This window comes from Pelecanus crispus, chromosome 3 (assembly GCF_030463565.1).
Source record: "Pelecanus crispus isolate bPelCri1 chromosome 3, bPelCri1.pri, whole genome shotgun sequence".
Classification (NCBI taxonomy): domain Eukaryota; kingdom Metazoa; phylum Chordata; class Aves; order Pelecaniformes; family Pelecanidae; genus Pelecanus; species Pelecanus crispus.
The window spans coordinates 9,761,744-9,777,052 of NC_134645.1; the positions used below are offsets into that span (position 1 = coordinate 9,761,744).

General features: G+C 36.8%; 1 protein-coding gene across 2 annotated transcripts in view; it reads left to right on the forward strand.

Annotated features, from left to right (window-relative positions):
• PPP3R1 (protein phosphatase 3 regulatory subunit B, alpha) overlaps window positions 1-15,309 on the forward strand; it is a 40,576-nt gene that overhangs the window by 12,980 nt on the left and 12,287 nt on the right. The window contains exons 1-3 of one of the 2 annotated variants that reach the window (XM_075707437.1): window positions 7,062-7,274; window positions 7,380-7,404; window positions 9,570-9,609. In XM_075707437.1, the coding sequence (XP_075563552.1) occupies window positions 9,597-9,609 (13 nt within the window). In that variant the 5' untranslated portion in view covers window positions 7,062-7,274; window positions 7,380-7,404; window positions 9,570-9,596. Of the gene's footprint in view, window positions 1-7,061; window positions 7,275-7,379; window positions 7,405-9,569; window positions 9,610-15,309 lie in introns of those variants that run through there. The other variant, XM_075707436.1, reaches the window with a different exon arrangement.

Sequence of the window (15,309 nt, forward strand, 5' to 3'; positions counted from 1 at the left end):
TAGCTTTCCTGTCTGGTAGAGGCTTTGGCAACAGTAGCTACCTCTAATTTTGGGTTCGCTTCTTGCTTCATTGGTTTAGGGCTTCCCTGTGATATCCTAGAATAGCTACTTGACTGTGGTGGCCTCAAGCCATTAATACCTCATTTTGGAGGAGACCCGTGGACAGTGGAGGATTTAAATAAAGCATAGCAGAAGTGACTGGCCAACTGCCAGCCAGAGGACAAGTGGCTTCCCTTAAAATGACTGACAGAACTTGAGGAGAGCCATGACTGGATTAGATGGTGACTAAGGAGTAAACTGCAGGCTTTTCCTAAGACTTGTACAGTCTTTCTTGCCTCCTGCATCCTGATGGGGGATGTGGTAGAACTTGATGTACATTCAAGAGGGAAGAATCTTCTAAAGAACCATCACTTCTTTCCTTAGGAACAAATTGAATAAAAGTATCCAAAATAAGGTTTTTGTAGTAAGACTTTTTCTTTTTTAAATGTGGCAAAGGGAATTGTAACACTCTGCGTACCTGCAAAGAACAATGCCAGAATGCTGTAACAGCTTTAACCTGACCTGATCTCTACTGTAATCCCAAATCCGGCAATCCCCTTTGCCTTGGTTCATTATCTCTGATGTCTGCAATTTAAATGCCATGTTCAAGAATTAGGTATTAATCTTTTTTTGAGTTCCTTCAGTACTGAAGGTCACAGAGTGTTTTCTTTAGAGGCAGGATTAACAAATTTAGGCTACTTTGGGGAGAACACATTTAAAACTTGAAATCTTCTCCTTCCAAAGGTAAGTTAAAACAGGCTGTGTGGTTTGTTTGTTTTTTTTTTTTCCCAGCAGTGCCCTTTTTTGACTACAAAATGCTTGTAGTCTTTCTTAATGTTTGCTGTTGATTAGCATTCAGGTGAGATACTGAGTTAGAATATTAACAGCAGCTGTAAGACCTGTCCCTTGTACCTTTGTAGTTTCACCTTTGAGTTAAGAGCATACATAAAAACTGAGCACTGATACAAGTTCAGTGGTTTATCAGCATTCTAGTAAATCTTCCAAGAAGTGGAACTGAAACTGTTTGGCAAGAAGTTAGCATGGTTTCAAGGGACGATGGTTATGCTCATCGGCAGGTATAGGGGAGAGCACAGTTCATGCTGCAGTCCCAGAACGGAGACTGTAACCAAAGGTGAAGGTGGAATGGAAGAGTATGGTGGCAGGCTTATGTCATTGGTCTTAAACAGCTAGGTGGAATTGTAACAGAGATGCCAAGGAGTTGTGGATGCATCATGCTAGATAGTTGTATCCTCTGGAAAATTGTGGCTGCCAGAAAATGGAGTATGCCTCCACCTCCTCAGAGGAAACCATAAATTCATTGGACAACAATGTGTTAACTAAATATAACTGTAAGGGTTTTTTTATCCCAAATGAAACTCCTCCATTTTCTCCAGCTCTTTTAGATTTATTTTTTTAAAGAGAAAAGATTATTAGATCTTCTAAAGCATTTGACACTTCAGTTATTACATTATGTGGGCCATTAAAAATATGTTTCTCTTTTTTTTCAATTCTTGTATGATCAACATTTGGATAATATTTGTGTATGTGAGTAAAAAGCAGAGGAGAACACGTTAGCAATCCCTTGGCAAATTCGGAGTTGAAAAATGTGTACATTTTTGCATTGAGGTGCAAGAATTAGAGGATGGCAGTTTTCAGTTTCTCTCTGTTTATTGGACGTTTGGTTTGGTGTCTTCAACATGGTAAGTATTCAAGTACTGGATTGTAGCTGAGTCAGAGAAGTAAAAAATCATTAGAGAAATTCCTAAATAAAATAAACTCTTGTACTAGAATAAATAGCCTTCTTGCAACTTTTTTTCCTCATGCTTTATGGGTTTTCCCACTGACCAAGAGTCCTAGTTGGGAAACCAAACATGTCCCAAAAACACTTGGAATAACTTAAAAGCAAGTTCAAGTGTGGGTTCTTTTTTTAATATTTAGGGTGCATCCTACAACTTGGTGGATGTTGAATCCATTCCTTATCTCTCTATACTTAGGGGACTCTTAACAGCTCATAAGAAGTACTAACTAAATACCAAGATTTAAGGTCAATACATAAATTTCATAGTTTGCTTCTGTAGACGTATCTTGTGTTCAAAGGTCCAGGGGAAAATACTATAATGCATTGCTGTAATATGCACCTTATTTCTGGTTGACTGACGAATTAAAGGAATAAATGGTGGATACTCTTCCATAACAATACTGTTTATTCTTTTGCTAACATAACATTGCAAGATTTATTTGGTAAAGAACATGTTCTGTGTTCTTCATGACCCATTCCATTCTGTGAATTCAGTATATGATGGCAATTCTAGCTGTTGGAGTATTGTTAATAATAAAACCTACTGATTTTAATGGAAAGTTTTACTTGAAGAGCAGGAGAGCACAACTCTTAAGTACTAACTGAATGCCTAAGTCCTTTACTGTCACACTTGTGGTCTGTGCTACTTACCTGGTACCATTACTGCTGCTTCTATGTTTTTCTTTCTTGCCTTTTCTTTCCATATTTTTTTTTTCTGTAATCCCTTGCTTTTTTGGATACCCTGTAAGAATTCCTTGCTCATATGTAACTTGTTTAATTCCTTTTGTTGCGCATGTGGACAACTGAATGTTCACACCAAAGGGTAACGAGGTACCCAGATTTGACAGTCCAAAACCAGAAGGGAAATGAGATGGTTTCCAGCTTCCAGGTATTATGTTGGACTTCTGGACAGACAAGATAGTGGGTATTAAATATGTGGCAGGGATTCTTCCACAGCTTTGGTTACAAAAAAGAGTGAGGCATAGGCAGAGCTGAGGTGGTGAAAATTGTGTAATTGTGAAGGTTCAGTGAGTTGTTGTCTTCGTTGGATTCAGCTTAGAAGTCTTACATCTTAAACTGCTGTCATACTATCTTAACTCCAGGATTAGAGGGGCAAGGAATTAGGCTGCCCCCCTCAGAAGAGTGACTGGATTTGTGGATGGCCTGGAAAAATAACGTAAGATTGGGAAGTGTAGTATAGCATACTGCTAGAAGATACTTAATTTTGGAATTTACTGAATGTGAGGCAGGTGTCAGGCATTTTTATGTATTTTTTAATTCCTTCTGTGGGTCATGATCTTTGAAACTAGGTTGAGGATTTGGGGTCAACAGTAAAACTGCCACTGCTCTTGAGTTGCTCGAACTTCTACATGTTTTCTAATTTAATGCCCTCCAATTTCTTGCCTTTGCTTAATTCTTCTGCATCGCAATATCTGATTCAACAGTAGTATGATCGCAAGAACCTCAGAGGTAGATTTATTCTCTTAGTATTTGAGTAGAAGTCTTGTGCTAGAGAGCTGCTAATTCCGAGGAGCTAGTATTTGGGGGAGTTGCACTCTATGCCTGGAGTACTTTTATGCAAAGCAAGTACTTAGTGGTTGCTTTGGATAAAACAATGTAGAAGTCACCAAGTTGTTTTAGATGTTAATTTCTAAATTTTGGTGGTTAGTCTGCACTATTATCAGCTCTTAAATTAAGTCCAGTCTTGTTTTCGGGTAACTGTGGTGTGATACCGCACTTTTAAGTAGATTTCTTCTAGTGGCTGCAATGAAGTCTTAAAGGTGACTTAATTACTCCGAGTCAAACACAAATGTCAAATTCCCTAGCAATCTTATCTATGACATCTCCTTTACAAGTTTCCTTTTGTAGTGTACAAATAGCTTTTCCTGTTAAGTATACTGGAAGATAATCAGTAACATGTTTTTCTTGATTCACAGGCTCCTTTCAGGTTAAGACACACTTCTCTGTAGTTTGTTTGATGAGGGTGTTTTGTTTCTTCTAATCAGATTTAACCAAAGAAGGCAAAGTATATTCATACTGTTTCTGAATGGGGTAGATGAAGGTGTTTTTATTGCTGCTTTTTTTCCAGTCAAACTTTATTCCTGTTTGTCTTGTTTTAAGCCGTATTTGTTGTGGTGTCTGCAGAAACTTTGGGCATCTTTCATCTGTGCTCTGATAAACTTCTTTTAGGCTTTTAATTGCTCTGCTAAGTTGCATATGAAATGCACAAATTACAGTAGGTGAGATCTTGCATGTTTTTCTGACCATCAGTTAATTCAGAAATTCAAATATTAAAGTGGCTTAAAGCCTCTGGGCTTTGTCTGAAATTCATTGTAACAAATATTTAAACCACTGTGGATGTGTCTGTGTGGTGTGTTCTATTCATGCAAAAGCGTTTGCAGCCTCAATAATAAATACCGTCCTTTCTAGTTTGCCAGCTTGCCTGGTGGTTGTTGATGAAGAATACAGTGCCAACCTATGACAGCCAAAGCTCTAGTAACTTGTTAAACAAGGAATGTTAAAAAACAAAACACAAAAAACCCCAAACCAAAACCCCAAACTACTTCTCTTCACCAAACTGGCAGTTCTTCATTGTTAAAGCTTTGTGAAAATGGCAATGCATGGAAAATGAGCTCGAAGGAGGATGAGGAGGAGGAAGAATTCTCTGCAACAGGTAATTTTCATTAATCGTTAATTTTGGTGGTATGGAGAAGAATAAGAAAAGATAGAGAAGCATTTTGTGTGTTTGTGGAAGAGGAAGAAGGGTCTTTTGAGTAGGCTCTTTTTAAATGCTGGCTGCCAGCCTCTGCTATCTTTCTTCTTAACACTCCCATTCTTTTCTAGTTGTAGTAGTGGATGATGATACAGCTTTTTGTGTAACTTGAGAATTGAAGTTGATTATGTTAGTAATCCCTAGTTCTGACCCCCAGCTGACATGGTTTGGTTAACTGTTTCACTTGCACAGTTTGTAGTTTGTTTGTTGTAATAACAAAGATAATTAGTAATGTAGAAGGTGCAGGAGCAAATGCAGGAAGCACCCATGAGGTGCCCATGCATCAAAAACACAAATGCAGAAATAATGTTCCATTTCTGTGGGAAGCTTTGGTGCATAGTGTAACAGCGAACTGCAGTGTCGAGGCAGTTTGCATGTTTAAGGCCATTTACAATTAGGATGAGCTTAATACACTTCTTTGTATGTTGCTGCAGAAATGGTAGTAAATCTCGGACAACTACTCCTGTGCATGTACTAAACAGATCTTAGGAGACCACTCTTGCCACTTGTTGAATTAATTCATTGTCTGGCTATGGAAACAAATCAAAAGCTTTGAAACAATCTAACTTCTGAACTGTTCCAGGAGATCATTTGTATTTGTAGTCCCTCACATGCCACCTTTTGAGAACTAAAGTTGAGATGAGTCCTAAACTGACATTGTGGCTTGCTGACATTTAAACACATTTTCTGCTTTTATAAAAGCAGAAAACTAGTTGAAGGCTGATGCTGTAATTTAAATCTCTGAACTATTTACAAAAAGATGTACATCATGCAGAAAAGTAACATACAAATAAACAGATCTAGAAAGTGTGTTCTACTAATGTATACTGAAGAACTGTTTTGCAGTCTGATGTCTTACTGTGTACAAGCTGTTTTGTATAAACAACTTCAGCTAAGAATTTAGCTTCTGTTGTTAATTTTGCTAATTGCAAATTCCCTTTTTTATTTTCTATCCACAGCTCTTCATGTCTTTCACTCAGAGGAGACTTGTCAAGATAATTGCCCTTAACTAACCTTGGAGGAGCATGTACAAAACTGACCTTAAGAAGAGAGAGTGATTAGTATTTGAAGTAACTGCCAAAGAAAGAGTAATCAAGAACAACATTTTTATGGATAATCTATAGAAGAAATAATGCTAAAGACCATTAAGAGGTTATCCTTAATCAGTAAAAAGGCATGGCTGCTGAAAGGAGAAAAGGAAAATAAGTAGTAGAGAATAAAATTGCAAAGAACATTTTTGTTCTTAAAGGAACAAGCTACATGTCATACAACCACCTGAAATACTTTAGTGACATGTTTTGACTTGTCTCTAGTGAACTGATATTTCTGCAGTATTCAGAATTTGGTCAGCCTTCTGTTAGTAGACTGGACTGTTCCCTGATCTGTAATTATTTCTGTCTGTAAGCCATGATTTTGCTGCTGTTTAACCAGGAATTAATGTGTAGGGATCTAACAGCATTCAAAAAAATGTCAAGACTATTCTAAAAGAATAAGGCTATTCAAAATATCCATAGTACTCCAGCTGCTTGTTTTAATTGCATAACTCTAGAGAAAAGAGTTGAACTCCAGCAGTATGGTAGTAATACCCAGATGCAGCTGAGGAAAGCATGTTTTATACTAGGCGTAGGTGCCAAGTAAATCTGTTGTGGAGTGTTGATGCTGTACAAACTGCATTTCTTCAACAAACCATGTGTCACTTGTTTCTAAATGTGCTAATATGGTGTATATGAGAGGATGCTCTCACTCGTTTAAGGTATGCTAAATATATATTTGGCAGGAAATACTAATATTATAATGAGGTTTTTTTTAAGTTGGCAATCTTAAGAGAGTTGTATCAGAACCTTGTTACTCTACACATTTATTTGTATAAATGAACTTCTCTGCATCAGAGAGGAAATGGCAGATGCTGTCTGGAGATTTTGCAGTGACTTGTCTTTACAAATGAGTATCGCTTTTTAAAAAACTTTTATAAAATAAAAAAAATATATGTCAAAGCCATGTTCTTTTGCTGAATAAGGTTTATAATTATGATGTAAAATTTTCTGTTAGTACACCCAATCACAAAGTTACATTTTTCTAGCTTTCTTTGGAATGCTACCTAGTCCTGCTGTTAAAACTTTGGTAATTCTTTGCATTAAAACTGTGCAGATGACAACGTGTACCTGATCTTTTTCTTCCTTTTCCTGAAGGGCTCATTTTGATGCTTTATGAAGTCTCATAGCTGTGCTTCCCGCCCTGCTTTTTTCATAACACATTAATGTGGATGCAGCTAGACCTTCCATCTTACTGACTACCTACCTACTCTTAAACAACAAGAAAATATTCAACCTATTTAGCACTTGTTTTTCAGGGCTTATATTGTATCTCATACAGCATGTACACATACTGATTGTGTGTGGGGACAAATAAGTGACCTTTTTGTACTGCTGTTCAGAATAGATGAAAAATGCCTGCCTCCAAGACCAAATCATTAATCTTCATTTCTGAGGATCAGGTCTTTCGTATAGAGGAACACCTTTGTGTTTGTCCAGGTCACAGCTGTGCAAACAGGAATCTTGGCATGAGTAGCTTGAACATTTATTTGTACCAAAAAAAAAAAAAATTAAAACGTAGTAGACTTTTGGATTCTCCTGTGAAGATGAACACTCAGCACATCAATAGCAGGTAACTACTTTTCTTACATACCTTATTTAAATACTATATAGCAAATACTGAATAATCATGTAATTTTTACATTGTCACTTACTAGATTTTTCTAATTTTTTGTAGATAGCAAAGTTCCAGTCCTGGATAGGTAAGTATTCTTAACACTTCTTTTTAGCAGTAACTGTTTCACAGAAAAGCTAGGCTGAAGTTTTTTCACTTTTTTCTCTGCTCTCCAAATATTTTTTTTAGGCTACTTCATGTAGATAACTTCATTATGGCTTAGCATCTGCATCTAGATGCATAGTAAGACTCCTTATAAATATTACACTTAGTTCATGAACTGAAAAAAGTTATTTGCATTTTTAATTTTTCCTGCTCAATTTTCAGAAGCATTTTATGCTGCTTTAGGCAGATTGATTTCAGTAGCCTGTACTAGAAATTAACTTTCTCCCAACACCTGAACAAGGATGTAAGTGCCCAGAACAGTCTTCTAATGTAGTTAGGATTGTATATTTGTGTGTGCATGTGCATAAGTGCACTGGTTTTAATTCAACTTTCTCCTTTAATTTGCAGCCTTCCAGTCTGGTGTTTTTCTTGCCTCTTCATGACCTCGTGTCTTGAGCAGCCTAGCTGGATCCCCTGGTTCCTGTTTCTTCTTGTTTCAAAATTCTGCTTTCCCCCATTTTAAATCCCCTACCTTTTAATATTCATATACATACACTAGGCTTTTACTACCTATTTTGGTCTTCACTGTTTTTTCTAAGAGTTTGATTGGGTTCCATCCAAGATTTTTCCATGTGGCACTGTTCTCCTGGCTTCCCTGCCACCGTGGGATAAGTTTCTCTTGTAGAATATCTCAGTCATGCCTTTGAGGTTTTAGGGACCTGGTGGTCCTCGTCTGCGTTTCTATTCTGCTATGTTGTCTTGCTATAAGTAGACATTGGGGAAGAAGTTAAGGCTGTATCTTTCACTGCTCTACTTATAAAGCTTTAAATAAGAAAGAGAGCCCGTGGATTGTGGGGGACAAGCAAAGTGTATGTGTTCTGGAGGTTAAAAAAAAAAAGCAAACAACCCCCCCCAACACCACATCTCCTCTCAGACATGTTTAGATTCATGAGATGTTTGTTCTGCCCCTTTCTGTCCTTATTAGGAAATGCAGTCGCATGCTTCCAGGCTAAATGTGGTTCTTCCTTTTTTTTTTCCTTCTGTCAATTAATCTCTATTTCTGTTCAATTTTGTATAATTTTGAGGAGTCTTTCTGTGCAAGTGGTCAGCTATGGAATCCCTTACACTCCATGACGTAAGAGAATCACTGCTGAATAGAATGTGTCTTAGACTCAGCTTAAATATGTTTTGTTTTCTTGTATAAAACATTCTCTTAAAAATAATTTTTTGAAAATGTTTGGTTATGAATCTCTTCAGTTATCTGGTCACTCCTTTGCTGACTGATTCTGAAAAAATATTAAGCATGCGTGTATTTTGATCTTCTCTGGCTCAAAGTGAGGCATTTGGGAAGCAACACAAACTTTTAATTTTAGTGTCTTTTGGCGTTCATGTTGCAGTAGTTGTGGATTTCGGTATGTGCAAGTTCAAAGTGACCAAAGTGACTGTACACTCAAAAGTTTTAGTTTTTCTTGCTATGACTGTGTTGTGCAGCAAGGATTTAAAATGTTAGTTGAACTTTCAGCTACAAAACAGGAACATAATAATATAGTACTTTACAAAAATATATAAATGTTAAAGCTGCTACATCTGTATTTCTAGTCATGTAAACCACTTTTTTACACCATTCTTCCTGTGTGAATCCTTTTTGCGGGGAGTGGGCAGGTGGCTCTGGGGAATAAAAATGCTGCAGTTTTCTTATGCTAATTAAGTAAGGTTTGTCATGGTAATTCATAAGGACATGTCTGTTTCTGTGTGTAAAATAAAATGATAAAGCGGATTATGTGAAGTCTTGAAACATTATTTAGCTTGAAAAGTAGCATTTGTACAATATATAAGTAGTGAGTTTGATTTTTGGAGTTTAGATTATGGGGTTGAAGTTCTTATCGTTGTGTGGACTGCTGGTACTTTCATGGGAATTCTTATAAGAGGAGACCTCTCAATGGGTTTATATTTCTTTGTATGTTTTGGTAACATAGACCCATCCAAACAAATGACTGTCCATGGTTGTTGGCTTTAAAATATGTATATATTTTTTTAAATAACCATGTAGCTTGTATTTCCTGAGATCTTTACAGTGCTGAAACTTAAAATAGTTCCTCTAAGCTATCTTGGGAATAATTGCAACTTGGTTCTTTTTTTGTGTTTCAGGGAAATGAGGCAAGCTACCCTTTGGAAATGTGCTCGCACTGTAAGTGTTTTAATTGCTACATTATGTTGTTAGAGAGGTTAATCTTATTTGGAGATTGATATGTACAACATTTGTGTATGAATTTACTGCTTGAAAAGTTACGCAGTTTATATACTAACCAAAAGAGTAAAATTAAAAGGTGAAAATTTGAAATAATATAGCTTTTGCTGTTAGATTGTAAAATCAAAAATCAGTCCATCTTAAAAAAAAAGTTACAAAGATTTTTTTTCATTATTTTTCCATTAAAATACGAAATAAACATGATAGTTTTGATGTCTCTACAGTGAAGCGTTACAACTGGTAGGTCAACTGGTGGGGCTTTTCCATCAGTCTCAGTGCCAGTTCCTCAGATGTTGAACAGCTTGTGGTGCAGCATGTGCTGTTAGGAGTGAAATATGTTGCCTAAGCTGTCTTTGCACCCTCAGAGGAAAGAGAGGTTGAGGCTAAAAGAGCATTTTTTTGTCCTGTGCATGCTTGCAGCCAGGCATTTAGGTGAGAAGCCACTTGGTGTTACTCGCTTTTGGCCACGTGAGCATAAAATTCATTGCTGTATCTCATGGGGTTAGTCTTACCCTGTAAAAATAACAAAGTATTGCTTGCCTAAAGCTGACCAAAGAAAGGGTTGTCTTGTGAAGTGTCCCTGTAGTGTTATGCAAAGCATACTGACTTTTAACTGGTTTTTTTCCTTGAATGTTTTTCTTCAGCACTAAATAATGTGTAGACCTGTGTACGTATGTATGGACTGCTTGATAAAATTCCCATTCTTCAGTTAATTGGATCTTTTTCTTAAACAGGTTAATAAATTCTTCAAGATAGGGACTGTTTTCTAAGCTGCTTTCACAGTGCTAGTCATAACTGAACTCCAGCTCTCATAAGTCAACCAGTAATACAAAACATGGAGGAATCTCTAAATAAGTATGTTGGAGAAATGAGGCTTTAGCTAGTAATTTGCAAATCAAGTGTGCTTAATATACATGTCCACATGAATTATAATTTGAGTCATCAGTTTGTAAACACTTGAGAATCTTATCCACAGCACTGCATTGCTGTGTTATGCTCTCAGCAGATATTTTGTTAAATATGGATATGTGGGTGGAAATGTCACATTTGAAGATTTCAGTAGTCTTTTTCTGGATCATGTATATTGATCTTAGGTTACTGTTCCCTTGGTCAGTTTTTCCTTAGGAACAAACTGGCTTCTGAAGATTTCTTTTTTTTTTTTTTTCCACTAGATACGTCTCTACCAGAGTTGTAAGCATTGTATTGCCATCCTTAACTCTTAATGCTAGGACAAGCTAGATTTACTGGTAGCTACTGCCAGTGGTTTATTATTGAGCTTGTTTGCCCCCTTTTATTGCAGAGAAAGAGAAGATTTCTGCATTATAGTTTGTGCTTAAACTGTATTTTGAGGATATTGTCCTGTAAATCTGAGGTTTCGCACAATTAAAGCTTTTTTTTCTTTGATGGCCCTTCTCACAGTAGAAAGTCAGCTGCTTCTCTGGGCAACCCAAGTACATACAGTAGGTCAGATGGTGGTTATCACAGAGGTCCCTTTGCTTGTTTGTGACTAATCACTGGAATGATTGCACTGTGCTTAAAGATTCTGCATGCCTGAATATCCTGAAAGAGCAGGGTTTGTTTGGGGCACAGGTGTGTACAGTAGCATGTCTGCGAATAGGTCCACTAAGTAGGTATTCACCTTGTTTGTCAAATGTTAAATGTTTGTTCTGCTCCCAAGTAGTTGTGACTGACAGGACAAAAGCTTTTCAGGGCAAGACCAGACAATGTTTTTGAAGATCATTTGATAAGAATTTTGAATGGTTAGACTTCTGGGAGACTGTCAGTTAGCAATAATGGATTTATGCTGTCTGCATGATGGCATTGGGTCATAACCTCTGCCTGGCACTGATTTGCTATTTTGGTGTCTCGTTTTAAAAGAATAATTTTGCTTTGAAGTTGGCAGTCACAGGAAGCAAATTCAGGATACTATGCAGAGGATGCACACCATTAAATAGCCAAGAATATTCTTTCTACCTTTCATTTTAGAACATTAGTTCTTTTCAGTGGGTGAATTAGTGGTGTTGGATTCCTTAAAACAGTATGGTTTTGTTTCTCAGTTGTGCTGTGACTGAGAAATTACTGAAAATCTAAGTGCTGTTTTACATGGTGAAAATTTTGTCAGCCAAGCTATGTCAAATTACCCATTAAAAAATGTTGTCATAGCAAAAAGCTGTGAAGAAAACTATTTTATAATATAGTAGACAAATTGTACAGTATTTTATAGTAGAAAATAGTTTATAGTATAGTATTTTATAGTATAAACAGTATTTTATGGTATGTTTTGGTTTTAGGATAAGGAGACTAGCATCTCTTTTCTAACTTAAGAAATTGTAATTGACACATCTGAAGTCATGAAAAGGATTAGGCCAGCTGTGTGTAAGCATATACAAGACAAGTGGTTGAATGTGTTCTCAAGGGCGTCATCTTTTTGAAATCTGATCTCCAAGGCTGAAATGGCTGTCTTGGTTGCTACTCTGAAACATTATATTCGTGAATCAGACAAGACTGTAGATAGAGGTGAGAGCTTTTGCTGAAGGTCTGTTTTCTTTCGAGATCTCTGCAATCCCTTCTTATGGGGGAAATATATATATATTTTTTTAACCTGGAAACATTTAAAATAAGTTTCAGAACATGTTTTAAAAAAATCTATTTTTCTAATACCTTAGCAATGTTCTTGTTTATAATGATCTCATATTTGAAAAATATGCAGAAACTAGGCTCTCTGACCACACTCTGGTCTGTTTTTTGTTAGTTATAACTTTGAGCCAGTATTTTAAGAGTATCTGAAAAGCCAGCCTTTTAAATACAGGTTTAAACATCTAGGTAAACACTTAGATTTCAGAAGTGCTGAGCACCTCTTTGCTGAGAGATGTACAGCTTTTGTAAGGTTTGTACGCTTTGCAGATGCCTGCCTGAGTGTTGTGTACTCTGCAGCAATGGATGTACAGTGCTTCTGAATACCTAGGCAATTATCCTGTTCATCACTCAGAGATCTGTATTTTCAAGGCATTCTTTACTTTCGACTTTCATATTAATAGCAATCTAGCCATGCACCTTTACGTTGACTAGAAAAAATATCATTACATGTTCTGAAATGACTTTTTTCAACCTAGAGCACATTGCATTCCAGAAATTTGCTTTTAATGAAGCTTTTTGAGTTGCCACTTGAATGCTTTTTACAATACTACCTGAGAATCCGTTATGTGAGTAAAAGCTTGAAACAATTGTTTTAAAACATCATGGATCGTCTTCTGCTGTTGTTCTGGGGGAAAGGAGTGGAGTATTCAGTAATACGTATCAACAGATCACAGAGTGTCCAGCTGAAAGATAAAGCTACTGTACTAAAGCGGGGGTCACACAAAGCATTTGCATGTGGTTTCTGGGAAGCGTGGCGTTCTTGCATTTTAACCTGGTTCATCACATTTTTAGATGCATGCGAATGAATTCAAGATACAAAGCAGGTATTGTTGGCTCTAGAGTTTTAATACTTGGATGGAAGAGGAATCTTTTGAAAACACTGATAGTAGTTTAACAAAAAATCCTTAATACTGGAAGTGGTTAAAAAACCCCCACCTTGTTGTATTAGTTACAAGGTGAATGAAATTCAAAATGGATTATGAAATACACATAAATAATTGTGTGCTTTAAAACAGTGAATAATTTGATGTTTCTACAGGGCTACCAGCAAAGGCTTTTAAAGACAAACATTTAATAGATATTATTTCTAGCCAGTTAGTAAGTTTGTAAGCTCAGGCATCAGTGCCAAGCTGATGGGATACTTCTTGATTCTGCTGAGAAGCATAGAGCCTCAAGTCAGCTGGTGAGCAAAGCACAAAAAAGGCGAACTTGAGTTTGAGGTTAGCAGAACGCTCACTGCGGCCAGAGCTCAAGAAAGCTCAGACTGCTGGGATGAGTCACAGGCAGACTCTGCCTCAAAGGATGTAAACAAAGCTTGATCCTCCTTATTTTGCTCAGTGATGTTATCACCCTGTTTACGCTATTGTGGACTTGGACCTCCTTGGATTTCCTAGTGTTTTCATCTCCTGGTCTCTTGAGCTTGCCTTGTAAAATTCTGTCTGCTACTGCCACCATCAGTCCTTCAGGCTCAGAGACCTTCGCTGTATCTGAACTATCCTATGCCTGGTGTTTCCAGTATGGCTTCAGGATGTTTGTGTGGGCACTAGGTTGCCTGTAAGGAGCCTTTAGAGAGGAAGGAGTAGTAGTATTTTGTTCAGGCTCTGAAAACTTAATTCAGTACTCTGTTCTTCAGTGGTAGCTATGTGAAATTTTAAGAAAGTCAGGCTGTTGCTAAATACCAAGGCAAAAGTGGCCTTGTAAAAAGGGTCACATGCATTGTAGATGAGGACTGTTGTATATGCGTTTTTGGGGAGGAAATCTGAACAAAAAAATTAATAGGATGTTATTGACATTTGCGGTTACCCATAAATATATGCTGTTTTCATTTAAAATTCAAATCAAATGACAAAAAACACCCAACCCAAAACCCAGAAAACCTACATCATTTTTAGGTAACTTCAGTCCAGGCAGAGAGAATCAGCAGAAATGACAACTGAATTGAAGGAAGAATAGACAAAAACTATGCAAATTTAAAATAAGGCTTATACTGTAATGCATTCATCCCTTATTTTGTATTCTGATTATTTTTAAAGCTATTTTATGAAGACAAAGATGTTACTTAAATAAGACTTTTTAAAAAGTGTATAAGCTTTTTAAATTTCAGCTTGTGGAAGGGATTTTAAAGGTAGGTGAGGTGCTTGCAATATAGTTAAGGAAAAAATAATGAAATTTTTCTGATATGAAATTCTCATACAGTCAGTTATGAAATACTGATCTGCAGATGTTTTTATCCATATATGCTCATTGCAAAGAGTCTTTTATGCACATGAACTATTAAAGGAAATTTTCCTATTCCTGTAATTACTTTGATTTTATCATTATTTTCTCCTCCAAGTACTCTCATCTGTGGTGTATCCATTGCCAGAAACAAAATATTGGACGAGATTGATCTTTGGTTTAGCTTTTGGCAGAGATACTAATTTCTTCAGTACTGTTCTTTGACTTGTCTGTCTTCCCCCCCCCCCCCCCCCCCGAACCCCTCTCTCAGCTCTCTAATGCAGGCAAACCCTTTGCTTGAATGCTTCAAGGTTAGGAATGAGAAATTTGTAACACCCATTTCTAGTAGAAATTGCTGCTCAGTATCTGTACGTGGACTCTGGACTGCAGGTGAACTGGCATTGACTGAGCTGTGATGTGTGTATGTGTGGAGAAAAAGTAATTAACATTCCTATAAGTATAAAGACTCTTCCTTAATTTCATAATTTAGGCAGTTTAGCAAAACGCAAAAAACAAAGATTCTTACATTCATCTCCACCTCTTCCCCTTCCCATCATCTGATTCTTGTCTTTATCACCCATAATCTTGACCTCCTGGACTACGATTTTAAAAGGAAAAAAAAATGGTGCTTTATCTTCTCTTAAGCATTGCTGGTTTGTAAATTTAATTATGTGGCTAACTGCATATGCATGGCTGGTTAACTGAACAGTGGTTCTTATGCCCAGCGGATGATGGCAGAGCATGTCTTTTCAGTGTAGCATTGCTTGTTAACATTGTGTGCGGTGG